General features: G+C 54.5%; 9 protein-coding genes across 9 annotated transcripts; 1 reads left to right on the top strand and 8 right to left on the bottom strand.

Annotated features, from left to right (window-relative positions):
• Nucleotides 1-414: 414 nt before the first annotated feature.
• On the top strand, nucleotides 415-7,412 carry CLUP02_01034 (CAP-Gly domain-containing protein; the record flags this gene model as incomplete). The annotated part of the gene is made up of 5 exons (XM_049280079.1): nucleotides 415-712; nucleotides 877-2,507; nucleotides 3,184-3,288; nucleotides 3,391-3,804; nucleotides 3,888-7,412. The coding sequence occupies 5 exons, from the start codon at nucleotides 415-417 to the stop codon at nucleotides 7,410-7,412; spliced, it is 5,973 nt and encodes a 1,990-aa protein (XP_049136036.1).
• A 282-nt stretch (nucleotides 7,413-7,694) lies between these two features.
• On the bottom strand, nucleotides 7,695-8,582 carry CLUP02_01033 (uncharacterized protein; the record flags this gene model as incomplete). The annotated part of the gene is made up of 1 exon (XM_049280078.1): nucleotides 7,695-8,582. One exon carries the CDS (start codon nucleotides 8,580-8,582, stop codon nucleotides 7,695-7,697), a length of 888 nt encoding a protein of 295 aa, XP_049136035.1.
• Nucleotides 8,583-8,632: 50 nt separating this feature from the next.
• Nucleotides 8,633-9,015, bottom strand: CLUP02_01032 (uncharacterized protein; the record flags this gene model as incomplete). The annotated part of the gene is made up of 2 exons (XM_049280077.1): nucleotides 8,633-8,906; nucleotides 8,963-9,015. The coding sequence occupies 2 exons, from the start codon at nucleotides 9,013-9,015 to the stop codon at nucleotides 8,633-8,635; spliced, it is 327 nt and encodes a 108-aa protein (XP_049136034.1).
• A 535-nt stretch (nucleotides 9,016-9,550) lies between these two features.
• CLUP02_01031 (uncharacterized protein) lies at nucleotides 9,551-11,735 on the bottom strand (the record flags this gene model as incomplete). The annotated part of the gene is made up of 5 exons (XM_049280076.1): nucleotides 9,551-9,658; nucleotides 9,712-10,493; nucleotides 10,559-10,844; nucleotides 11,032-11,199; nucleotides 11,646-11,735. The coding sequence occupies 5 exons, from the start codon at nucleotides 11,733-11,735 to the stop codon at nucleotides 9,551-9,553; spliced, it is 1,434 nt and encodes a 477-aa protein (XP_049136033.1).
• Nucleotides 11,736-12,014: 279 nt separating this feature from the next.
• Nucleotides 12,015-14,238, bottom strand: CLUP02_01030 (uncharacterized protein; the record flags this gene model as incomplete). The annotated part of the gene is made up of 9 exons (XM_049280075.1): nucleotides 12,015-12,078; nucleotides 12,143-12,294; nucleotides 12,351-12,451; nucleotides 12,788-12,926; nucleotides 13,018-13,146; nucleotides 13,348-13,546; nucleotides 13,606-13,728; nucleotides 13,850-13,908; nucleotides 14,053-14,238. 9 exons carry the CDS (start codon nucleotides 14,236-14,238, stop codon nucleotides 12,015-12,017), a joined length of 1,152 nt encoding a protein of 383 aa, XP_049136032.1.
• A 282-nt stretch (nucleotides 14,239-14,520) lies between these two features.
• Nucleotides 14,521-18,096, bottom strand: CLUP02_01029 (fungal specific transcription factor domain-containing protein; the record flags this gene model as incomplete). The annotated part of the gene is made up of 7 exons (XM_049280074.1): nucleotides 14,521-14,578; nucleotides 14,657-15,298; nucleotides 15,348-15,881; nucleotides 15,939-16,096; nucleotides 16,153-16,887; nucleotides 16,967-17,619; nucleotides 17,997-18,096. 7 exons carry the CDS (start codon nucleotides 18,094-18,096, stop codon nucleotides 14,521-14,523), a joined length of 2,880 nt encoding a protein of 959 aa, XP_049136031.1.
• Nucleotides 18,097-20,786: 2,690 nt separating this feature from the next.
• CLUP02_01028 (orotidine 5'-phosphate decarboxylase) lies at nucleotides 20,787-21,896 on the bottom strand (the record flags this gene model as incomplete). The annotated part of the gene is made up of 1 exon (XM_049280073.1): nucleotides 20,787-21,896. The coding sequence occupies one exon, from the start codon at nucleotides 21,894-21,896 to the stop codon at nucleotides 20,787-20,789; it is 1,110 nt and encodes a 369-aa protein (XP_049136030.1).
• Nucleotide 21,897: 1 nt separating this feature from the next.
• CLUP02_01027 (uncharacterized protein) lies at nucleotides 21,898-22,416 on the bottom strand (the record flags this gene model as incomplete). Its single annotated transcript, XM_049280072.1, has 1 exon — nucleotides 21,898-22,416. A coding segment is annotated over one exon (519 nt), but the record flags the coding sequence as incomplete, so codon positions are not given.
• Nucleotides 22,417-24,363: 1,947 nt separating this feature from the next.
• Nucleotides 24,364-24,843, bottom strand: CLUP02_01026 (uncharacterized protein; the record flags this gene model as incomplete). The annotated part of the gene is made up of 1 exon (XM_049280071.1): nucleotides 24,364-24,843. One exon carries the CDS (start codon nucleotides 24,841-24,843, stop codon nucleotides 24,364-24,366), a length of 480 nt encoding a protein of 159 aa, XP_049136028.1.
• Between the last annotated feature and the right edge of the window lie 347 nt (nucleotides 24,844-25,190).

The raw sequence follows: 25,190 nt of genomic DNA, 5'->3' as shown, positions 1-25,190 counted from the left end.
GAGAAGTCGTCGTCTCGATATCACAAAGGAGAAGGGGAAAAAGGTCGGAACGAACAATCGGCCATCGAACAAAAGTGATCTCGGCCCCGTCTCGTTCCAACTTACCGATATACTGCTTCGCCTGTCTCTCGCACGTCTGTCAAATCATTGCTGCCTTTCCTGCTCGCCCAAGTCCACAACTACACGGATTCGCCAACACTCTTCGAACCCTAACTCAACCCTAGCATCCCGTCGTGTCTCTCACCATTGACAACGTACATACACCCCCTGTCTCTTCTGCTTCTTCAAACGCCCCCCTTTCCGAAGCATGGTGTAAGTCCAAACGTCTCATAGCTTCGAACGCCTCGCCCACTTGTCCCCAGTCCCAACTCGCATCTGTTTGCACACCTCCTGCAAACCCTTACAACCCAAAAGATGACAGATGTGGTCTCTACGCCTCGGCCACGGCGGTCAACCTCTTCCTCTGGTGGCATCTCTGCCCATTCGGCCATGGAACGAAGAGCGAGCCAGGAGACGGACGAGGGACCAAACTCTGCAGGCTCTGCTGGCAGTCGCGCGAGCAGAAAGCGCGTTACGTCCATTGATATCGAGGAAGCGAACACCTCTAAAGTGAGAAACCTCAGCTTGGAGACCAGACCGATGAGTAGCCAGAGCGGCAAGGATACCATCTGTCTCTGCACGCCCGGACTCAAGATCCCAAGGCCTCGCAACCGTGAGTCGCACATTTCCCGCTCTTCATCCCACATCGTCGGTCGACACATATTCGTCACAGGCCTGATCTGAGACCGGCCTCGGGGGACTCTTCTTTGTTGGACGATCCAAACAGACTGCTGGACACTTGTGTAATGCCCGTTGACTGACGTTGTTCTTTGACAGCCTTCATACTGTATAGACAACACCACCAGGCTACCGTCTCCAGCGAATTCCCAGGCCTTTCCAACCCAGATATATCCAAAATCATAGGACAGCGGTGGAAATCACAGGACCCGCGAGAGAAGGAAATTTGGAGGCAACTTGGAGAAGAGGAGAAGAGACGGCACGCGGAAGACTACCCAGATTACCGCTATCGGCCTCGTCGGGGTAGATCTAGGAGTCAAACAGGATCGTCAGCCTCGACTAATCCAGGACGGTGCCCCAACTGTGGTGGCAGATTCATCGCAACGCCGAGAACGCCGTCAACACCAGCAGGCACACCGACAGTCGCAAAACCAAAAATGCAGCCGCATCACCCGAGCGAGGCTCGCAGCGGGGACAGCGATCACCTTCGGCGTGCTTTACCTGGAGAGAAACAGCCCTACCAACACCAACACAACAACTTGCGGGACGTGGAAGAAGGATACGAACCAATGTCGCCATCCCCCGAGCTCAAACGACGCCGAATCAACCCCTCTACGGGATATTACCAGGCAGTTCCTTCATCCGGTCCATACACAGGCCATCCTCTATCGAGGCAGCCTAGGTCATCGGTGAGTATGCCTCCTACGCCGCCTATCGCCGGCTACGGGCCTTTGCCCGGTCCATCATCACTCGCGAGGCCCGGGTATAGTAACATGGCGCCCCCTCCTCCACGACCGCCCCATCCGGCGAACGCGGGGCCAAGCCGCGGCCCGGGCTACGATGAGAGTCTTCGACTGCCGCCCCTCCAGACCCAGTCGTCTCCGCCAATCAACAGAGACAACGATATAAGCGACCGCCCGAGTGCACACCCAATGACTGGCATGGGCATCGCAAACCCGAGAGATAGATATGCTCAAAGCCTCGAGGCCATGATCATGACGATTCCTTTCTGGAGCAAGCTGAAAGTCCTGCAAAAGATCAGCCCGACCTTGGCTCCGCCGGAACCGGCCAGTCCTGAAATCGAGATTCGCGGCGCAGTCGTTGCCGTTGAAGGGGCTGATCCTCGACAGCTAGAGCAGGTGGGAACGGCAGTGCATCGGTCTCTCCTCGGCTTGAGCGAGATTGATCTGAAGACGTGGAGCGAGGGACCGAGTACGCCGTTGTCTGGCCTGTCGGCCGAAGATGACGCAAGGATGAACGACACGGCCTCTGCTGGCGGCAGCAGCAGGAAGAGCAGCCATTCGCAGCCCAACTTACACGCCTCGGAGCTGTTCTCTAACTATATGGAGAGCATCCTGAAGTGGCATGTGAAGTCGCGAGAGATCATCAAACACGTCTCCACTAAGCCGACTTTCGCATCGAATCCGCCTCCGCTCACGAGGCGGGCATCGGAGGGGGAGGGTGTCGGGTCTCGACATAGTTCGATATCGGTACCCAGCAAAACACCAGTTGCGCTGCTCCCCGCGGGATTCAGTTTGACTCTATCAGACAAGTACGCTTGCACATTGCCCATCTATGATTGCTATGCCCCAATCGACCATTGGCAATGGGTATCGACTTTGTGGAGGGGAATCATTGGACCGGACCTTGTCATCTACGTCAAGTCAGTGACTGAGGAGGAAATCACTCACGCAGGTGCAGTTGAGTTCCGAGGCCACGGTGTGATGGTGGTGAGAGTTGCGCATAATAAGCCATTGGACGAGAAGACTGAGCGACGCATCTCTTTTGAGTTGGTGGAGTGGATTCGAGGAGGTAGCTATCAGGAGGGATTCGGGCGAGGTTGAGATGGCTACAAAAGCAGACTTAATAATGTGATGATTTCCAGCGGGATGCGGTGACGGATTTCCTTCTTTTCGGATTGAGACACACTATTGATTTTTCTTGACATAGCGTAGGCGTAGATAGGCAACTAAAATACTGAGCAAAGGTATTGAGTCGATTATTGAACAGCGCGTGCTTCGAGTGAGTGCATCTGAACGCCCAAATAGGTCAAACGATATCTCCCTGCGTTGTGTCGAGAGCCGATCTGCTACGCCCTGACCACTTTATAGAGTGATGCATTTCATGGGCGTTTTGCTGAAGGGAATGAGACAATGTCGCTGTGTATTTCTTTGAAGCGCGTTTGCTTTGTGTTTGAGGCAGCATTGTTGTCGTCTACTACCCGTGTCTTCTTAGTAAGGCCTTATGATGGATGTCGGTCACTTGTACACAGTACTGGTGTATGAAGTTATCCATTAGGAAGTCTCGCTTAAGCTCATAGCAGAAGACCCTGGGATGCGAGGCAGAAACTAGCCAATCAGGCACTGACTTTTGTATTGACATCACCCCTACTAAACCCCTTGTCAGTTTAGTCGCAGGTGCCGCAGCAGCAGCAGCAAGCTCCAAGCTCCAGCGCGTTTATCCGATTGGGACGCGCTCCCGATGGCCCCCTGGGTGACATCCAAACACAACGTAATCTTCCAAGTACACACCACTCATCACGACGGGGCCTCAACGACTGGCCTACGCCCCACGATACCGACAGCAATAACGAACATGGTTATCTCCCAGTAGACTCACAACCGCGGAACAATGTCGGAGCTCGCAGTTGGCCAGACGGTACGTCTATCAGACGGCCGGACTGGCATCGTTCGCTTCGCCGGTGGAACGCACTTCGCTAGCGGTGATTGGGTGGGCATTGAGCTTGAGGATGATAGCGGGAAGAACGATGGCAGCGTTCAGGGCGAGCGATACTTTGACTGTGCCCTTGGGCATGGCATGTTTGTGCGCCCGACGACATTGGCCATCATCGCCCAGGCGCCTGCTCCGGCGGCGAAGCCAGCAGCTCGCAGGCCTAGCCGGCCGAGCAGCTCCAATCCTGGCGCTGGGAGGACGACCAGCGACACGGGTTTGACCAAGAGGATGAGTCTGAATGCGCCGAGTCCTAGTCCGGGACCTAAGGTGTCCCGGCCGGGGAGTACATTGAGGGTGAGTGTACAGATACCTGTGTATACCAAGAGCAACGACTCACCATGGATATGTAGTCACCGACCAAGTCACCCACAAAACAGCTCGGATCAGCAACATCGAGTACCGCGCCATCGCGAACTACCACACCGTCCAATACACGTACACCAGCCACAGCTGCCAAAACGCGGCCAAGCGTGGGAACCTCTCGCAGCTCCATGGGACCTCCACCGATACCCGCCAATAGAACCACGAGACAACCCTCGACATCTTCAGCTCCCACACGGCCCACCCCAGGAAGACCTAATAGTGGTCGACTTTCCATCTCTGGACGGACTGCGGGTTCTGCGAGAAGGCCCTCCGCGGACATGGGAGCTGGGAAGAACGCCGACAGCGGCGAAGACGCAGGTGCCACGTCTCCCAACAAAGATGGCGAGACAAGCCCCGTGAGAGCAAGGACAAAGGCTTTGGAGAAGCTCACATCAGGCTCCGCGTCTACAACGCCTACAAGCTCAACAAAACCAGCGACAACCGCCCGTTCTACACCAAATGCCGCCGCTGCGAATAGAGAGATAGAGGACCTCAAGGCCAAGCTGAAAGTGCTTGAGAGAAAGAGATTGGAGGACAGAGAGAAGTTGAAGCAATTGGACCAGGTCCAAGGCGAGCGGGACAGATTCCAGTCGATCATAGAAAAGTTGCAGGCGAAATATCAGCCTCAGCAAAGCGAGAACAATGAGTTGCGAAAACAATTAAAGGAGGCAGAGGAGAGGTTCGAATTCATTGAATCAATGCAGATGGAGCATGAGACCGCCTTGGAGCTGGCCACATTGGACCGTGAGATGGCTGAAGAGACGGCCGAGGTTCTTAAGGTTGAACTTGAGGCTCTGAAGCAGAAGTCGGAAGAGCTTGAGCTCGAAGTGGAAATTCTCCGCGAAGAGAATGCGGAATTCGGCCAGGGTATGTCAGCGGAAGACCGAGCCAGCACCGGATGGCTGCAGATGGAGAGGACGAACGAGCGGCTCCGCGAAGCTCTCCTGCGATTGCGCGACTTGACTCAGCAACAAGAGGAGGAGCTCAAGGACCAAATCAAGACTTTGGAGGATGATCTCCAAGAATTTGGCACCGTTAAGGAGCAGTTTGATGCGGCGAAAGAAAAGTTGGCCCAATCCGAGGCTGCAGTTGAGGATCTTCGGCAACAACTCGATAATGCTTTGGGCGCTGAAGATATGATCGAGGACCTCACTGAGCGTAACATGAGCATGTCTGAGCAAATCGAAGAACTCAAGGCCGTCATCGAAGATCTCGAAAACCTAAAGGAGATCAACGACGAGCTGGAGATCAACCACGTCCAGAACGAAAAGGAGATGCAAGAGGACCTCGACTTCAAGGACAGCGTCATCACGGAGCAGGCGCGACGGGCGGGCGAGCAAGAGGAGGCCCTGGAGGACATGGAATACACCCTGTCCCGCTTCAGAGGACTGGTCACAAGCTTGCAGAGCGACCTCGAGGACATGCGGGCGTCACATGCTGTGACCGAGACGGAATCCGAGCAGCTTAACAGCAAGTCTCGCGCTATGATGGACCTGAACATGAAGCTCCAGATCTCCGCCTCCAAGGCCCAAGTCAAGACGATCGACCTCGAGCTACGACGACTGGAGGCTCAGGAGGCCGAGCAACACTTGGAGATTGTCAAGATGTTCTTGCCTGATACCTACAAGGAGGACCAAGACTCTGTGCTTGCTCTGCTGAGGTTTAGGAGATTGGCCTTCAAGGCCGAGCTCCTGCAGTCGTTCATCAAGGAGCGTGTCAACGGCCAACCTCATCCTGGCCACGAGGACGACGTCTTTGCTGGCTGCGATGCTATTGACAAACTTACATGGGTCGCTTCTATGTGCGAGCGCTTCACTAACGCCATCAGCCACTGCTCGATTGAACAGTTCCAGCGGTTCCAGAATGCCTTGTTTGAGCTGGAGCCAGTGGAGCGGGCGCTGAACGGATGGATCGACGGCTTGCGACGAGATGACCTCAAGGAGCAGAAGTGTGCGGACGAACTCCAGCGCACGATTGCGCTTATGTCCCATCTCGCTGAAGTTCACCTCACCAACGAGCTGCCCGACTTTGCCGAGGACACGTACATGCAGACTGTCGTCATGCAGAGCCATCTTGAGTCTGCCGGAGCCACCTTTGCTGCTTTGCGTGGAATGGTCCAGAGAGTTGTGCCCCCCGAGTCTGAAGACGATGAGATGGCGCAGCACTTTAGCAAGAAATCCGAGTTTGTCGTTGCTCAGACCCGGAGTGCCAAGGTTATTGCTGGAAAGGCTGTGCGGGCCCTGCAAGATCTCAAGTCTCGCTCGCTGGCGTTGCCGCAAGAGACCAAGGAGTCCTTTGAGCAGTGCCAGGATGCCACTCAACAGCTGGCAGCGTTGGCTCGTGAGATTGGCTCCGACTTGCATACGCTCCTACACGAGGAAGGCCGTAACGAGCCCTTTACGTACCGCGAAGTCCAGGATACAATCTCCAAGGCCACCACCAAGGTCACCATGTCGAGCGAGTCCGACCTCTTCTCAACGTACCTGTCTAGGCTTCGTACTCTTACCAGCCAGATCTCAGACCTGGCCGCACTTAGCGCAGATTTGTCCCAGACGCAAGAGTTTGAAGTCAGCCCCGCACCGTGGAAGCTTCGTTCCCAGGAGCTCAAGGCCATCAAGACAATCCCCGTCGATGCGGAGGAGGAGATGCGCCGCCTTAAGGAGGAGCACAACGAAGCCCGCGTGGCGATTGCGCAGCGCGACGAGAATCTCAGCACGGCCAACCTCAAGATTGAGACCCTCGAGTCGAGGATGAAGGATGCTAATGCCAAGGCTTCCCGCATTGAGGATCTCGAGGCGCAGATCGAGGCTGCGAAGCAAAAGGCTGCTAGTCTCAAGGAAGACATTGATAAGCAAGACCGCGAGCTCAAGACACTGGAGACGGACCGCGACAAGTGGAAAAAGATTGCCGGCGACAGCAAGGCTTTCGCGGACGGCGCCGGTGCAGCGGGCGCCAAGGCCGGCCAGGAGCGGGCGGTTGCTACGGCGCGCGAGATGGATGCTCTCAAAAGCGAGATTGCGAGCCTGCAGGCTGCCGTGCGATACCTTCGCGAGGACAACAGGCGCGCCAGGACGACGGAGCAGCACAACTACGACTGGCTGGCGGAGCCGCTCACCAAGTCACCTTCCGTCGTGGAACAGCGCCGCGCCCTCGTCGTGGCGGAGGGCAAGGATGTTCTCAGCGAGCTGGTCAAGTTCACAACGTCGGCCCGCGTATACGACCTTGCTTCCCTGCCGGAGGACAAGCTCGCGTGGAAGCCAGCGCGCAGCACGCCGCAGTACCACGCGGCCAAGCAGAGGGAGGACCTCGCGGCGTGGAACAGCTGGCGGAACTCGGTGCTCAAGAAGTCCGAGGTCGTGCTAGGGCGCAAGGATGGGGCGGCGGCGGAGAAGAGGCAGATGATGAAGAGCGTGGCGGCGAGATTGCAGATTCGTTTGCCGGACGCGGACGGCAAGATGGTGCCCGGCGGCGGGAGGGATGTGCAGATTGTGGGATCGCGCGAGTGGGAGGGGATACAGGGCCGACTGGCGGCAGTATGATTATCATGGAAGCGATGCGATGTGGCAGAAGGACTAGTAGGATGTTAAATACCCCCTGAATCCCAACCTTATTCTTCAAGTCTAGCATGCTTAGATTGGGCTCCCTCAGCCTTTTTCTACGACCTTCCCCTTTGTATCTCCGTGATGTCGTTTTAACTTGGTGACCATTGACCGTTGGCCGTGGTATGTTTTTTTCATGATGATGCTTAGAACTCCTTGGATGTGGTCCACCCCTGGTTTCCCTTTTGACGACTCTCTTTCTCTTTTCTCTGACAGTCCACTTCAAGCCTTGCCCTTGCCCTTCTTCTTCTTACCAGCCTTCTCCTCAGCACCGCCACCACCACCACCCAAAGCACCGCCCTGAGCCTGCTGCATCAACGCCGCCATCGGGTCCCCACCCCCCTGCATCTCCTTCATCATATCCTTGAACAAGTTCTCGCTGACGCCGCCGCCCGTCATGGCGGGACTGATATACGGCAACAGCTCGCCCATCTTCCACCCGCGCGGGACGGCGGGCCTAGGCCACGGCTTGCTGGGATCGTGCGCGGGAGCACCCTGCACGCGCGCCTTTAGGGCGGCGCTGTCCTCCGTCGTCGGGTTGCGCTTGAGGTGCTCGGCGACGAGGATGTACAGGTGGTGCTTGTTCTTGATCTCCTGACACCCCGCGGGGCGGCTCGCCGCGCTGGCTTTGCCGCCGTCCGGGCCGAGTTGGCCGTTGAAGCGCGTGCGGATCTTGACGCGGCCCGGGTTCGCCCAGTCCTTTGGGTGGAATTTGGCGGGCTCGAAGAGCGTCGGCAGGCGGAGGGCGGCGCAGGCGTTTACGATTTCGCGGGCGATGGGGTTCTCGACGGCAAGGGATTTGGGGACGCGGCGGCCTTCGGCGCGGGTGCGGCGGGCGTCAAAGTAGATTGGGTAGAGGCACTGGAAGTCTGCGTATTGCTTCTGGTCGACGGTCGTTTGGAACTCGGAGGAGCCGCCGCGGGGGCCTGGGCCGCTGGCGGCGGCGGGGGGAATGGTGGAAGGGTTGATTTGCGGTGCGCGTGGTGCTGACGATTTGGGCTCGACGCGGCGCATAATGTCGTTGTCGGCAAAGTCGTCAATGTCGCCCTCGGAGGGGTCTGATGCCTCGAGGTCGCTGTCTTCGACCTCCTCTATGCGTGGGTGCGACATGGTGGTTGTGGTTTGTGTGGGGGGTTGTTGGTGTGGTATTGTCTGGCGGACTATCTGTGATCGCCACTTCTTGTTTTGTACCCGATTGAGCTCGTGACTCTCGAGGTATCAGTCGCTTCGGGAGCTTTCGTCGTCGTCGTTGGTGGTGGGTTTGGAGGCCTGGCAGATGCGAGGTGAGGATACAGTTGTGGATTGAAGAGGAGGCTCTCGCTCTCTCTGCTAATCCACTCTGGGATTTTGGCCGGCAGGTGTGGGGTTGGTTGCAAGACCACGGCTCGTGGTGGGGTTTGGGTTGGAGTGGCGGGGTCCACTATCTCGCTGGGGCTCGGCAGACAGGCACAGGGCATTACTTCACCTCAGCTCATGGGTAGCTTACAGACGAAGGTATACACGAACACTCGTTTTTCCCTCTGCAAATAACCCGCAGCTTCATGGATGTGGCAAGAGCGATGGCTTTTCTTTAAAACAAAAGAAAAAGTGTCTACGAGGGAATTCGAACTCATGATCTTCAAAAATATAAGCCACCGGGGGTCAAGATGCTAGCGCGGAGGTCGGGAGTGAGCAGTCGCAACTATAACGCCAACACGTCTCCTCATCCGATGGTGACAATCTGAGCAAATTGCTGACCCATATAGCTAGAGCGTGATGCAATGGTTTTGCAGGGCCAGAAATTCAGGTACGATTGGTCCTCCCTCAAGCGCTACGTGAGCCTCACTGCATGAAGAAAGTATCTGGAGAACAGCTATCCATGTATAGCTATACGAAGCTCATTTGGCAAGCTCAAATTGCTAGTGAGAAAGCTAACCATACAAAAATTAACTCTCAAAAAGCAAACCCAGTACGTTGAGAGACCAGCAGCAGATGAGTTACGACTTTCTGTGCCACAGCCAATTCCATGTGCCATAGCAAATCCTGTCCCTTTGTCCTTTTGTCTCTCCTTCCTCCCAAAATCGGCTTCTCGAAGCCGTTCAGTTTTCGTGAATTTTGGCATTCTTGAACTTTGTGCCAGGTGGATGATCCTCAACTCTGAACTTGCAATACGGGTGGGTGCAGGTGGTTCCAGTCACGCTAGGACACTGCGAGACTTGTTAGTACACCTGTTCTGCAAGAGTGAAAGGCAAAGACTTACATGATGTCCATAAATGCAGTTTTCCACGTCACACTCCTGACCGCTGGTGCAGGGGTTGAGACGAGTCAAATGGGCAATGGCGTTAATTTCATCCGGGTTGGGCTTGTATTTGTGTTCGAAGCAGCACTCATCGCCCTTGGCACAAGGACCGCGCAGGTAATGGTTGTTGCACAGCTTGTCCTTGCCTGTTCGTTTCTTAATATTGTCCATGGCTGTTGCGTTGATGGGGATGGGGGGATCCAAGCCACGCTCGCCAGGGTTCCATGCCGGTGTTGCCACTTTTGGCTCTGGAGCCTTTCGAGCTGGAACATTGACGGATATTTTAGCCAACGGGGTGGTGATGACAGGCGGCGGGCTAGCCTTAGCGGTGACACCGGCCCAGGAAGAAGAGGCTGTCGTCGCCAATGTAGCAGGGGGTGAGGTTGGCGAAGCCACCATCACAGGCGAAGATGTTGACGCTCTAGATGGAGCCGGAAAGAAAGGTACCGACGCTGGTGCCTGCGCCGAAGATCTGGCATATGCCTCGGCACGTTCAGCAGCGCGGTCGCCGCTTCTATCAATGAGCTTTTGGTTTCGGAAAAGGCTGGGTAGCGGGTCGAGGATATGAACATTGGTGTTTTTTAGCTCTCTGACCGTAGCGACGCCCTCAATTAGACTGACTCTTGAGCGAGTATCTGTATCTTGAAGGATTTCATCGAGGAAAGGGGCATAACCAGCATCGTGGGAAATGCCTAGCAAAATCTGTCTGCAGTTGTAGTTTCGCAGATGCCAGCGGGTGGCCTCTATGGCAATGTTAGCCCATCTGTCACTACTACAACATCACCATCTAGTCTCGTGTACAACGCACCTTTGATCTTCGAGTCGGCACGTTCCTTACCGTGACCAACGTCGATGAAATCAAACGAAGCTTTGGCCTGTGTGAAACCCAGAGAAAACTCCCTGAGCTCGGACTCGCTATCGAGGCAGCCATCTCTGCGCATAGCACGTCCAAGACCGGATAGATTGGCGCAGACTTTGGCGACGATTTCAACCTCACCCGACTGGCTGCCAACATACTCGGCAACGGCAGTTCGGAGGGCGTAGGCGGCTTGCTTGCCGCCCTCGATACCTTGTCTGATAAACGATTCTTGGAACTATTGAGAAGGCGCCGAAATTAGCATTACATCGAAAACCCGAGGTAGTAGTCGGGGCTACATACAAGAAGTCCATCTCCATCAATTAGAATCAAGACGTAGGGATTGCGATTCTGCGAGGTTTAGTCACTCTGGAGCTCAAGGGTGGGGAAGAAGCTGCTGGGCAGCAGACGGCGCCGCTGTCTACCTTCATGTAGCTGTTATCATAATCAAGCTCTTGCAGCATCTGCTGCATCTCTCTTCTGGAAGTGGTAGCATGCTCGAGGTCGAGCTTTGCATTGCGCAGCTCCTGCTTGAGTATCTGATTTTCATCGGCATATTGGCCCTGAATTTCTTTGCAGTATATCAAAAGGTCCTGTGGTATCAAACGAGGTTAGCGGAATGTAACTTTGGTCAAGGTTCATAACCTTGTTCAGAGGGGCGGTCCCATGTTGGGATGGACGGGAATAGCAGTTCGTCGCGTCTCGTGCAGGTGGATTGAGAGTGGGCTTGGAAAGGTGGCGATGAGGGAAGTAGGGGATCAGCAGCCGAAGCGCGTCAACAATGATAGCTGCAGCGCCAACGCCAAACAGGCGCTGAAGCTAGACGCGGTAGCAAAAGTTGACGACATGCCTCGAAAAGCTCGAGCTCAAGCTCAATCTGGGGGTGGCTTTGCTGCGGGACCCTATCGAGCAAGGGACAGGAAGCTTTGGTCTCTCTGCAGACACAGACCAGCCGTGGAAAGGACGCAGAAGATTCAACCGGGAGAAGGGGTGGGCAGGCAATGGCAAACCATGAGGGAAGTGGAAAACGCAAACGTACCTTCATCAACTGGTCGCTGGCGTTCTGGTAACCCTGCAAGTTCTGATACCGAGTGACAAAGTCCATGATCTCTGGCTTATCCAAGGCCATTTTGGTGGATGGTTTTTCTTTCTTAATGCCTGATCCGATGGCCGAAGGCAAGGTGTTGCTCGGCGAGAAAGGAAAAGAATGTAACGGAGATTGGCTACTGGTGCGAAGGTAAGGTGGGAGAACAGGGGCCGAATTGTTGGTGTTGATGCCCAGGTTGTTGGTGTCAAAAGGCGACCGGGTGGTCATGGTATGAGTGGTGGTGGGCATCTTTTTCTTTTTTTCCCCCTCCTTCCCTCAGGCAAAGTGAGAGCTGCTTTTTTTTTCTGCCACCAGTCAGATTCAGCGAGCGAAATAAATTGAGAGAGCCCAAGCAGGAAGAAGAGTGAGAAAGGTGAGGCGGACGCTGCAGTCCTTGTGTGCCAAAGGGAAAAGGCAAGAAGTCGCGGCGGTAGTCTCAACTGCTGCACTCTCTATTGGCGCCAGCAGGTGCAGGTGCAGGTACGGTAGGTAGGTGGGTGAGTGAGTGAGTGAGCGAGTGAGTGAGTGCGTGTGCGTGTGTGTGTGAGTGAGTGTTGTGCTTGGACGGGACGTGGATGTGTGGATGACCGTAGTGCTTGTGCTTGGTGCTTGGGTAGGTGGTAAAAAAATAAAAAATAAAAATATAGGTGAAAGTACCGTGCCTGCCTCGTGTGCTTGTGATGCTTTGGTGCGATGGCCCAGCCGGATCAGGCAGATAGTGTGGTCTGCTGCAGGTGTCGCTGTAGCAAGAAATGCGCCTAGCCAGTACGTAGCAGGTTACGTCTCTTCTGGAAAGCGATTTATGAGAGCTAAGGTGAGGTAACCTTTCGACTAGGCTTGCGTGTGCAATGTATGAGAACCGCGTAGGTAGGCAGGTGGTTTGATGATATGAGGAAAATAATCTTTGTGGCTAAACCCTTTCTTCACATCTAGAGCTTCGTGTGAGCTGCAATAAGAACCTCGAGAGCTGTGAAAGGCAAAAAAGCCAAGACAAGTGGACAGGGAACCAAAAGTGTAAGAATCTGGAAAGCAAAATAAGATGCAGCCAAAGAAAAGAGAGACAAGCACTTAGAGACTACCTTAGCGCAGCTCACGTCTCGTCGATCGGCGATGGGATTGATGAGGTTGATAGCTGGACAGGGCTGGAGTTTGGGGGCAGAAGAGGACGTTCAAGATGTTCGGTTCAGGCAAAAAGTCATGGGTAATTGAGTAAAGGGAGGTAGTACCTGAGGGCTGAAAAGGTGAGGTGTGACCGACCGGTTGAAGGTGAAGTAGTGCCAAAAAGCCTCTGATGGTGCGTCTTGAGAGAGCGAGTAGAGGCTACGAGGGCAATGTAACGCCAGGCAAGACGATAGACAATGGGGTAGGATCGGGATTCGACTAGACCAGGATTCAGGATGGAGGTTGGCTGGTAGATGGGGTCTAAGGCGAGAGGCCGGGAGTACGGATATGTCTGAGGTTGAGACGAGGTAAGTCAAATAAACGGTGGGTGCCGTAGAGATTTTGTTTAAGAAAAAGTTGGAAGGGCAGCAGCTTCTTTCCCTTTCCTGTACTTTACGAATAAGGGTCAATAAGACGGGTTTATGTAAAAGGTGGAAGAAAACGAACAAATATTGCAGACGTGTCTGCGAGACGGAATAACGCAGCAACAAACGGATTTTGGGTTGAAAGATGCCAGCCGTCTGTTGTCTGCTGTCTGCTTCCTCTCCCAATCGATACCTGACAGCAGAGAGTGACGGGAAGCGGTGAAGCCACCACCGGATTCTTGTATATCGATCTGCTGGGACCCGGGATGCGGAAAGCAGGATGAGCGCTCACTCGCCGGATGCGAATGGATGGCGGGGGTAATCTTTCTTGACCCAACCTAGGCACGGGTAGACTTCCAATTGTCAAGAGATGGGGAAATGTTCACAAGTGACATTCGAGAAACCGTGGGAAGTTGATTGCATAGGCAAAAAAGCAAGCGTCCGATAAGATGTTAGACACGCCACAACACAAGTCGTTGGCTGGCGGAAATTGATTTTTTTTTCTTCCTCTACGGACATGGTGTTGGTGCCGTACTGTCTGGACCCCGGAAAAAATTGTTAAACTGGCATACGAAAAAAAAAAAGTTTACCACTGGTCCCAATCGTCATAGGCCGCAAGGATATGCGTACCTTTCATCCCGCAAGACACCGGTGACACCCATTCCCCAGTACGCCGAACGACACAAAACCTCGAATCAGAACATGGACATGACGGCAACAGAAAAGTACACTCAGGGTATACATAGGGTATATTATGGTCATCTATGCATCCTCGTTGTTGTATCTGCCTCAACCATTCTTGGCTACCTGCTGGCTGACGACTACCTAGCAACGGCTGCGATGTGCCTGGCCTGCACCTCGCTCGACTGATTGTCCACCGCTTGTGCATGAGATGCCACTTTAGCGACAACTTGCGAGGCACCACGGAACCCGGTAAGCAGGCACTGGCAGGGCAGCTCCTTCTCCGCTGGCGCTAAATCCACTACCGTTGTCCCACCTGACTGGCCAGCATCCCCCATCATGGCAGGGGGGTGCCCTTCAGCTGTAAATCATCTGTCCCCCAAGGCGCTCAAGTTCTCGACTTCAATTCAACCCACCAATACATGCAGCCAATGACAACGACTCAATGTCATGCACTGAACCGCCGCTAGGCCGCGACCTTTTCACCATCTCTTTTTCGACTCTCACCTGCGACGTTCAAGAAAAACGCCTTGCCATCCCTCTTTCCTTTACTGTCTCAATCATCCAAGCCCCTCGCTCCTTCTTCCAGGAGCTTGCAGGCAGATGTTACGGATAGTATCTTACTCCAACTTGAAGGTGAGCGGCTCAGGCTTGAATGTCCCTAAATGGCCTTTGTTTCTGTCCGTTTCAAATATCGTTCCTCAGTCTTCCATATAACGTACGTAGTAAGGGGCTCAAACAGATGACGGGTCGTACTGGTTTAGCAAGTTCCACACACTGTCATTCCCAAAATCTCCTTCGAATGATGTTGTTCCAGCCACCGGCGGTGGCGGCGTCGCTGCTCCCCACGCAGGGAGAGATCCGTCGTCCGGTATACCGTTGAGGTCGTGGTAAATGAGGTCTCCCATCGGGAATAGTGGCGCAATCGACGTGAAATCCCAGTGATTGGGTATGTTCCAGTCCGAGGCAGAGGATGGCAAAGGATACGCCGATGCCGCGTCTGATGCCATGGGCAGTGAGGTTGGTGTCGCCACCGTACTGCTCTTGCTCACTGGCGTATCTGCCGTGGCCGCTGTTGCCGTTGACACCGATCCGCGGCCTGAAAGACTGCTGTTGTCTGCCGTCGATGCCGGCGTTGTCTGGGATGCCAGGCTTGACAGGCTCGCTGGTGGCGCCGGGTTTCCTACTGCTTTCTTAAACTTATTAAATATCGCCTGGAGAACACCCTTTGCCGCCTTTGCAAGAGGGTTTCGCTCTTGCATCGCTTCAAACCTCTCCGTTGTCCAGTGGAAGTGTTGCATAGCGCTGCCTGCCATATCCAGGTTCTCCTTGGGGAACAGGATATATATCGACGCCATGAGCACTACTGCGTCAAAGCTGCCAAAGAACAGCGAGAAACTAGGCAGGCTTGTTAGCCTAATCCGACAGGGAAATGCATGAGACCTACTTTCGCCATGATCCAGCGTCAAGGCCTTGAAATGTGAGCATCTGTCGATGCAACATTTCAATGCTGGCCTTGAGCGCCTCTGTCCGACTCTTTTGCCTGTTAAAGATGTATGGTCGGTGCAGTGCCATTAGATTGAAAAGATTCATCTGCGGTAGGTAAAACCGCACCGACTGTAGCCAGGAGGAGCACAAGGGGTTACCGTCCCATTTCGTGTCCGGATTCTCCAGGCGGAAGTATGCAGGTGTGGCCTCGTCGAGTTCCATACATATTTGGTGTACCCGGTCGACCTTGGAGTAGTCTTTCGGACACGGGCCGTCGTGCTCAAGCTCGAGGATCTCGCGCATTGGGCCGACGAGCTTGAAAGCCCATATGCTCTTAGTCAACGGGGTTGGAGGGTCTCTCTCGTCATCCCTTGGCGCAATGGGCGTCTTGCGGCGGTCTTTGGGCGGAGGCGCGTCTATTGGTAGACTGGGTGGGAGTATACGCCAGTCGATGCTGCCAGGACGTCCAAGCACAAGCGCACAGTGGATATCCCTGTTCGGTGTCAGCCGAGTCATAAACAGCCATGCTTGCCGTCCGGCAATTGCTCACCATGTCATGAGGACCATGTAAAGCTTTCTCCTCCGCTGAATCAGCCACATGTTCTCGAGCATATCACCAGTGTCATCACTGGCCGGGGAAGGATCCAGGCTATCCCGGTGCATGCCAATCTCTTGAGCATCTCGAATAGCGCTACCAATGGCATGCCACTGCACTCATTATTAGCTTTTTTATGGCCTTAAGCTACGCTCGGGAGTTCACCTACCGATTCCGTAACCTTGGCCATGTACTTGAGAAACGCAGCTCGAAGAAAGTCGGCCTGGACTGTTGTGAGAGTGATTTGCCGCTTACCAAGCAGTGACAAAATGCCAACGCCAGATTCGCTGTAGTCCGCGGCAAGGTCCTCGAAAGTCATGTTCCCAGCATACTTGAGATGATCGTAAAAGTCTTGCGACCCTTCCGGTAGAGTCAACAAGGCCGTCGCCAGTACCTGAAAGAGCAGCGCGGGAAAGACTCGCAAGTCGGGCGAGAGTGCCTGTGGACCAGAGTTGGAAAGCACGCTGAAGGGGATGTTGGACCACTCGGCAAACTGTTCCTTGAAGAGATCCTCCTCAAGCGCATAGTACTGGTGGTTGAACTCGTGAAAGTATACGTCGATGAGCTTTTCGATGTAACCCTTCGCCGGCAGCTGTCTGATCAACGACTTGTATCGTTCCTTGGTCGCAAACTGGTCTTCGACGTGGGCCGCGCCGCCGAGATGCGACAGCTGGCCGTCGCCGTTGGCGCTTTCGATTTTCCTCATCAGACCGAGAGTGGAAGCCCCAGCTTGAGAGTAGCCCCAGTTCGCGGCGGCATTGGAGAGGCTCTGGACATGTGTCGATCTCGCGCCTTCGCCGTCCGGCTTGCGGTTGTCTTTTGCTGTGGGCGCGCCCGTTTCGTACTTGCAAGCATCCTGTTTGTTGCGCGACTTGCAGTTGGCGCATGGGAGGTCTCGGTCGCACTGCGCACAGAAACTGTGTCAGCTACGAATTGCAATGGCGGGAGGGAGAATTGTTGCGGGCAAGGCCTAGCAAACCAACCTTTTGCTTCCGTCGGTGGCATTCCGTGCAAGAAATCACCACGCGTCTGCGCTTCTTGGGCGGTGGTCGGGCGTCTTGCGTCTGGTTCTGGTTCTGCATTTGGGTCGGTGTTTGAGTGGGACTTGTGCTCGAGTCCTGACCATCCCGCGCCGAGGGTGGTTTCTCGGAGCTGTTCCGCCGATCGTCGGCCATGGCCAGCCGTGTAAATGTGTGTATGCGTATATACGGCGAATATTGCGCGGCGGACGTGGTTGTTGCAAGATCGTGTTCGTGGAGGCGCACTCGGGGAACGGCACGACGTTCTCGAATTGTCGGCGCCGTCGCCGCCTCGGGAATTGGTTGTGTCAGTGGTTCAGGGTATTCGGTCCGCAAAGTGGGAGCCGCCTGGATTCGCCGCGAGCTCGGCACGTGGGTTGATGGAGTTGGCTGGGCGTCTGAATATCTTTTCGTAGAGTAGCGCAGGCAGGCGCAAGGCCTGAAATGGAACAGTAGAGAGGCGAAACGAGCAAGAAAACCCGGTAAATGTTGATCTCGGTCGTGGTTCCTCGCGGTGACAGCTGCCGGAAGAGATGGAGGGAGGGATGGACGATTACGGAAGCAGAACTGGTGGGAAAAGTTGGAAAACAGGACCCGCCCACGATCAACCTGTGACTCTCGTCGGCGAGCGAAGCAGATGTCGCCTTAGACTGGGGCACTGTGTGGGAGAGAGCGGAACCTGGTGATTGAGTAAGGTAAGGTAGGTAGAGTGGTAGAGTGGTGGACTGGAGACACGCCAGGGCGGAAAGACAGAGCAGCAGTTGCTACTGCGTAAGGTAGGGTAAAGTAGACAGACGTCGTTGGTATTTCGATCGGGGCTGGGAAAGACGATGGTGAGCGTATTCGTAAATATGGGCAACCGGGGTCCAGAAGTGGCAGGCGCTCGCTCTTTCCCTTTGGTAGCCGGGCACCTAGGTAAGGTATAGGTATAGGTATAGGTAGGTACGGATAAGGTAGGCAGGCTTCAACTTTTCACACACGCAACTCACTCAACTTGCTGCAAAGGCAAGCAAGCACCTGGTGTTGGCAGTTGCGCTCCTTCCAGTTCCAGTCCAGTTCCAGTCCAGGTCTGCGGCAAGAGCAAGGCGAGGCATGTGGCCGGCGGTGTTGGATTGTGGGGCCGGGAGTTGATCCTGTCTTGTCTCTGTATGGACTACGGAGAGGTACCTTACACGGTGCTGCGTGCAGTAGAGTAAGGTAAGGTACGTCGACGTATTTTCGTTTTGCCCTTTTCGATTCCTGGGTATCCGCAAGGTGTACTCGGTAAGGTGCAGCAAATTGTAAAATAGGTAGGATATCCCTGAAGCCCCGAGGGATAGGAGAAAAACAAGAAACTCCCGTTGTCAAAGGGCGTTTTCTAAATCCCCATAGTTTTCTTACACGTCCGGCCGGCACTTGGATATGGCTAATGTAAGGTGGTGTATCCGTAAGGTATGCGAAATGTACCGGCCAGCCTTGGACAAAGTAAGGTAGTGTACCATCCGGGATACAACAAAAGCCCATCAACAACAAAAACATCAGATTCAAAAATCCATTGCCCATCCATGGATACATCCATCCCACCCCACCCCCTGCCTGGCCACTCACTCCATCATACTCTGACGACACCGACGGAGCGAACGGCCGGTCCCAAGGGTCACGCAACGATGCTCCAAAGACAGCTAGCTGCTGTTTTGTGATTTGCTGACCTGCAGCTTGTCCCATCGCAATTCCGCCCAAGCTTTCTAGTCCTTCGCCGACATAGATATCTACCTACCTGTATTGTTCGACGTTGGATCGGCAGCGCTTAGGTCACATTGAGAGGCGTCTTGGAGGTTCTTGGGGACAGCAACCCAGGTCACAGCTACCAGGCAGCCATATGGAATTCCCTCCGGCTTTCCTGTACACACCGACTTCTGCAGGTCATGGCGGCATGGAGAAGAAGAACCCGTGTTCCGCACCGTTCGCGTTCGCCCAGGGCAGGTAATAGTCGGGGTTCAAACAGCAAAAAAGCATCGTGCCATTCGTCTTCCGCGGATCGCCTTTCAGGAGGTCGAAGAGAGAAAAAAAGGGGACCCGAACAGTAGGAAACACGGCGTGGAGGGGTAGGGCCGGCAGCCTGCCGACAGGGGGCACGGCGCGCCGAAAAATCAATGTAAGATGAGACCGAGAGAGATCTCATCCCACGCCTCACGTCCCACCGTTCCCTCACGTCCCAACGTCCACTTTACACACACGGCCAATGTCCCCTCATGATCCCGTCGCACCAATGCCCTTTCATAGAGCCAGCGTCAGCGATCTGTCGGCATCGTCGTCGTCTAAACAAGTCGGGACGACCTTTTGAAGTAAAAGGCTGTTGGTGCGTTTCCGGTACTTGTATAGTCGTTACTTTACGTGCGTATAGCGTTGTGTTTGTGCTGTGCGGCAGTCGAAGTCAACGCGAGATGGTGCTGTGCACCGGCTGGCCACCCCTTGCTTGATCTTACTTGGTGCGCGTGGCAACGGCGCACACTGCTCAGCTTCAAATTCACCATCATTTTTGGTTTGGGGGGAAAATAGCCTTCCTCATCTTTTGAATCTCGCACCTCACACATCGCGGGACTTGTAGGGAACATGTCGCATCCCGGGGAACCTTGCCCGCCGACCCGACGTGCTCTTCTCTCCCTCTCCCTCTCTCTCTCTCTTCATTTTCTCTACGGAGTACTCCGTACACAGTAGGGAAGACTCGTAGTGGTAACAGAGAGTCCATTTACCTTTCCAACCATGAGTAGACTTCTTCTGCCTCCAGATCGGACCTGACCCCGTCTCCCCTACTAAGTCGGGTGAGGGTCCCGCCATGGATCTCGTCCATCGGCTTTAGGACTTTGGCCCATTGTCCGCCAAAGTCCGTTGTCCAATCGCCTACGGAGCATACCTGGCTACCTTATGGGCAAACCTCCTCAACTCTTCCGTTCCATCCCTGTCCCTGTCCCTCCTTTCCCTTTTCCTCTTCCCCGTGCCATGTTTTGTAGTAGCATGCTTGGATGCCACATGCCACACACCATGCCGTCGAGAAACTACTTTGCCGTCAGCTTGTCGCAGAACATTAAGCTATGCTAGAGAAGGGTGCGCGATCAACGGCAGTTCAGGGTAGCTCAGGTACATGCTTTCCTCAATAGCCGATCACCGACACCTTGCCTTGACTAGACGAAAGATCTGATCTGATCTCAAAACCGAGTAAACCGAGTAAGCCGAGTAAGAAGGAGCTACTCAGAAGAGAACGATAGCAGCAGCCAGCCACTCGTCTTACCCACTACCACACCTCAGAGATAGGATCGATGGAATGGCCGGACGGTGTTGCTCACGATCCAAAGGGTATGCAGCAGACTTGGAGATCGAGGCAAGGGCCATCACATATAGACAAGTAAATGTGGCAGAGAACTGTCATTTCAATGATATATGAACTGCAACTGTCCGCATGCAAGACCTGCATTTGTGAACCCGCAGAAATCAACGCCGATCCCTTTTTTTTATTTTGCACCCGTCTTCCGGGTCGCCGAGTCCCCCCCGTCTAAGAAATCGCCCCAGTGCCGAGTCCGAATCCCCTTCCTCTACGACATGAATACCATTGCAAAACCGAATATGCATGAACCAGCAGTAGCACCCTAGAGAATATGGCGTAAAAGCCCGCCCCGACGTCGGTGCGACTGGGGACAAAAAAAAAACGATGGAAAAAAACACGCCTGGGTATTGACTTTGGGTGTGTGTATGAGTTTGGTGGACAGGTGGAGGAGGGTGGTGGATGTGTGTGTAAGAGACGAGCCGTCTATGCCACACGGGAGAGATAGGCCTTCCAGGCCTTCCTGCGGTATCTCTCGGCCTCCGATTGAGGATCACCCGCCTTCAGGATACCACGACCAACGATAACGACATCAGTGCCGCAAAGCTCAACAAGCTTTTGAGGCGTGTTGTATTGCTGTCCCTTGCCGTCACCCGCAACGGCGCCGTTCTCCTCGTCACCTTCCGGCGGCAATTGGCATCCCGGTGTCATGTGAATGAAAGAGTCTTCTGGCTCGGTGTTGAGGCTCTCCTGGGACACGAAGCCCATGACGAAGTTCTTGTTCTCCCTAGCCGCTTCGACACAAGCGTCGGTGTACTCCTTGTTCATGAAGTTACCGGCACTGGACATTTGCGCCAGGATGAGAAGACCACGGTCCATGGGGGCCTCCTCGATTCCGGCGTACAGAACCTCGTCAGAGCTGTGGGACTCGTTTCTCGGGAATCGAGGGGAAGGCGCAGGTTCGAAGTGCTGTGTCAGAGTCGTGATGGAGACAATGCTGCCCTTGCGTCCGTTGACGTCGTTTGGTCGTGGAGTGCCAATGGTATGTTCATACGAATCCCCATTGTTGTCCTCATCGTAGTCGTCGAAACTCTCCGACCTCGGGGTTCCAACCGTAACCGACGTCTTGACCTCGTAAGGGTATCTTTCGCGCCATCTTGCGGCTGCCTCTGCGAGAGCTGTGACGGCGGCCTTGCCCGGAACCATGTTGACGTTGATGATGTGCGCCCACTCGATAATCCTTGCCGACCCAGCGACGTATTGCATTTGGACCGTGTTGCCGATGTCACCGAACTTGCGATCCTCGAAAATCAAGAAACCATGCTTGCGAGCTAGTGCCGCGAGCTTAGCGCCGGTACCAGTCTGCGGGTTGAAGTCCCAGCCGGAGACGATATCGTGATGTGTCTTGAGGACGACAATGGACGGTCCGACCTTGTCGGCGAGGTAGAGCAACTCTCGTGCGGTGGGAACATCGGCGCTGAGGCAGAGGTTGGATGCCTTCAGGTCCATCAATCGGAGGAGATAGGCTGTGAGCGGATGGCTGGCGGATTCGGCGCGGCCAGCGAAGGTCGCCTTCAAAGTACCGTGAGAGGTCATCCTAGCAGATGTCTCTCGATTCGTTAATACTGTGGTCGAATGCGCGAAAGGGACGTGCTGCGGTACCAGGTTCGTGGGATTTGTACACTACGGCGAGGCTTCCAATTGAAGGAGGTATGTACGGCGGTGGAGAAGGCGAAGGTGCCTGTCTGGGTTGGGTGAAGTTGAAGCCGAGAGGGGGAGGGGGGGGATGCCGAGCAAGCGGAAAGAGAGGGGGTGAATTCGGAAGTGACGAAGATGGCTGAGAGAGCGCAAACAGGGTTTTTGTATGGTTAGGTACGAGTGCCACACGAGGGCGTTGCGAATTGCTCAGGTCTGGGGGTGTTCGTGCCGTGCCGGGCTTGGGCTTTGACTTGGAATTGAGAAGCTTGACTAGATGCAACGTGGGCGTGCCGTGACGTGAGGGAGAGACAGGTGAAGAGCCGACCAGAGAGTAAAGGGGAAAGGAAGCGCGAGGCGGGAGGCCAGAATAATAAAGTGACGAGACAGCGTGAGGTGGGCTGGACTTTTTTAGTGAGGACTAGAACAGATAATAAGTTAGTGAGAAGTTGATGTGTTGTGTGTGTGTGTGTGTGTGTGTGTGTGTGTGCAATGTGACTGTGGGGGTGCGCTTAAGACTAAGGTAGGTAAGGTAGGTACCGAGCAGCTAGGTAGGTAGCCCAGTCCCGTCCGCGGTGAGGTACCTTACTTAGGTACTCCGTACTCTGTCCCAGACTTCCAGTCCCAGTCCCAGTCCCAGGTAAAGCCGCAAGCCGCAAGCCAGGTGTGCTGAGAGCGGCCGACCAAAAGATTGTCGGAGGGGAAACATGGGAGGGAATGGGGGGCTTGGAGGGGGACGATGGAGGGGTTCTCTCATCCGTTCTGCATGTCCAGATCCCCGTCAAAAAAGAAAGAAAGAAAAAAGGCAAGAAGGGGGCTGGATTGGAGGAGGGGAGGGCGCAGGGTACCTCAGAGGCAAGGGTGCCACTTTTGGGGGCCGGAGCGGGAGATCCAGGAGGAACCAACATAAAAAAGAAAAAGAAGAAAAGTGCATGGGTCATTAAATCAAGAAGACAAGAGAAAAAGAAGGTACCGTGTCAGTCACCGGAGACGGGAGCAGAGAAGACTGGACTCAGAGAGTACCGGAGAGAAACATTGACGAGAATGCTCTGGTGCTATTTGCTATTAACTTACCTTGAGTAGCAGCAGGCAATATCGGAGGGACCCGAGGGATAGCGTCAATGGAAGGAACCCAAGAGGGAGGAAAAGACGGGATCCTGTCCGATGCCCTTCTCTCCTCCTCTTCCTCTTCTTCCACCTCCTCCACCTCCGCTCCTTCCTCCCAAGTACTTTGCTTGGGCTATCCGTACGGATCCTTTGCCGGGAGTTCTCTACCACTGGAAGGTATCTGTAAGGTAAGGTACCTAAGGTAAGGTACGGATAATTGCTCCTACTATGTTCAAGTACCTTGGACCTTGGGCTTGGCAACAAATCCAATGAATTTGCATCAAAAGGCTCATCCATCTGTAGTTTACCTCAATTTTAAAACTCCATGCCCCCTTTCTCTCGCTTCCTACACCATCTTCGTCTACTCGTAGGCACACATCCATTTCCATATTGTCTTGCGGCATGACTACACCGTCATCTACCGTGGTCCGTAAGGTAGCTTTGCCTCTGCCGCTAGTCTACAGAGTCCAGCTGCTGCATTCCTGGTGATCGGAATCGGACTGGCCAGGGACACCGCCGTTCTTGGCCGGGCTGGAACATCCCGACACATCCTTGTCGGTGTACGATACTCTGAATCGACAAAGGTACCGTAGTGAGGCACTCACTACAAGACACCTGGCCTGGTGTTCAAAGGCATTATACAAATGCACAATACGGTGTGGGCTAATTAGGTAGTCGATTACTGATTAGTATTCGTAGTGTACCTATGTCCATAGTCCTAGAACCAAAGCATGCCGACCTTCCATGTGGCATCCCGGCAACCAGACCTGTCCATGCCGCCGCCAATGCCAAACTAAGGGACTGACTTATTCCAGGCATGCCAATGGATGGACTGCGTCGCCGATGGTCACTTGAGCGAATGATTCAATACATAGCCGACTTCAGCTCCCATCACCTCATCTCACCAGGCCAAACCGGCCCCGGAGCTTCGAGGGGCCGCTGACCATACTGCGGCAGATACATTTCGCCATCAAACTATGCCCCCGAAGCCAATCCGAATGGAAAACCATAAAAAAAAATTACAGAAGAAGAGAAGAAACAGGCAAAGCTCGAGCCGCGGCACCTCCCAGGCTCGACGGCAACATGCCTGAGTCGATCCCCAGAGGCAGACCGACGTGGGCGACCAGACGAGATGGGCTCGAACCCACCTTTTGCACGTTCTGGAACAGACCACACGTCCGGCAAAAGTATCTTTCTTTCCCCGATCAGACCCTGCAAATGTGACGTGTAGCCCTGTGGACAAGGGTTTTGATGATTCCTTCTATTTGTGGTGTGTGTTTTTGTACGCCGATGGAACTGTCGCCAAAGACAGCAACCACCACTTGCGCAGGACCGCCCAGCTAACACAATGGTGGTGTCGTAAAACGGAAACCATGGATGCAGTGGACGCACCAATCCCATGTCCTCGACTGCTTGACTTTGCGTCGCATTGAGCGGCAGTGCGAATTGTGTCAATCTCCCTGTCGGCCCGTTGCAAAAGAAAAAAATTTGTTGGAAGCGCAGAGTATCCGTCTTGACTGAGATGTGATAGGGTGTGGACCAAAGGAGAGCATCCTGGTCCACGAAGTCTGAAGAGGCCACCGTGACTTGTACACCATCGCCATTCTCTGCGTATCGTAGATGAGAAAGAGAGGCCGGCCGAACTCAACTGTGGTGACCCGGAAGGCTGGTTGGGCTGTCTGGCTCGTCGTGTGGCCGCAGCCGTCGAAATTCGCCGCCGGAAGCGGCAACGCCGTCTCATGCGGTGAGGCCGCCGCGGCCGCCTCCAGAACTACGCAACGGTGAAGGCTATAGTACGGGCCCGAAGCTGTAGGTGAGCCTGGTCAGTAGTGAGCTACTTAGGCTTCACGTATCCGTATCCATAGCTGCTTCTATTTGGCCTATCAAGCCCGAGCGGCTGGGCAATATCGTGCCATGCCCCCGGGCCTTAGTCCCACCAAGTAAGGCATTCTCGTGCCATTTTGCGAGGGAGAGACGGGAAGTCCGATGAACCAAAGAACGGTGTGTGCCTCTTCCCCGCAACCATGCTACCTTCTGCCGGGAGCCCTGGTGCCACACTACACAGCCACAGGCTATGTGCCACAACTG

Source organism: Colletotrichum lupini, chromosome 1 (assembly GCF_023278565.1).
Source record: "Colletotrichum lupini chromosome 1, complete sequence".
NCBI classification, from domain to species: Eukaryota; Fungi; Ascomycota; class Sordariomycetes; order Glomerellales; family Glomerellaceae; genus Colletotrichum; species Colletotrichum lupini.
This window is presented reverse-complemented; position numbering and strand designations above follow the sequence as displayed.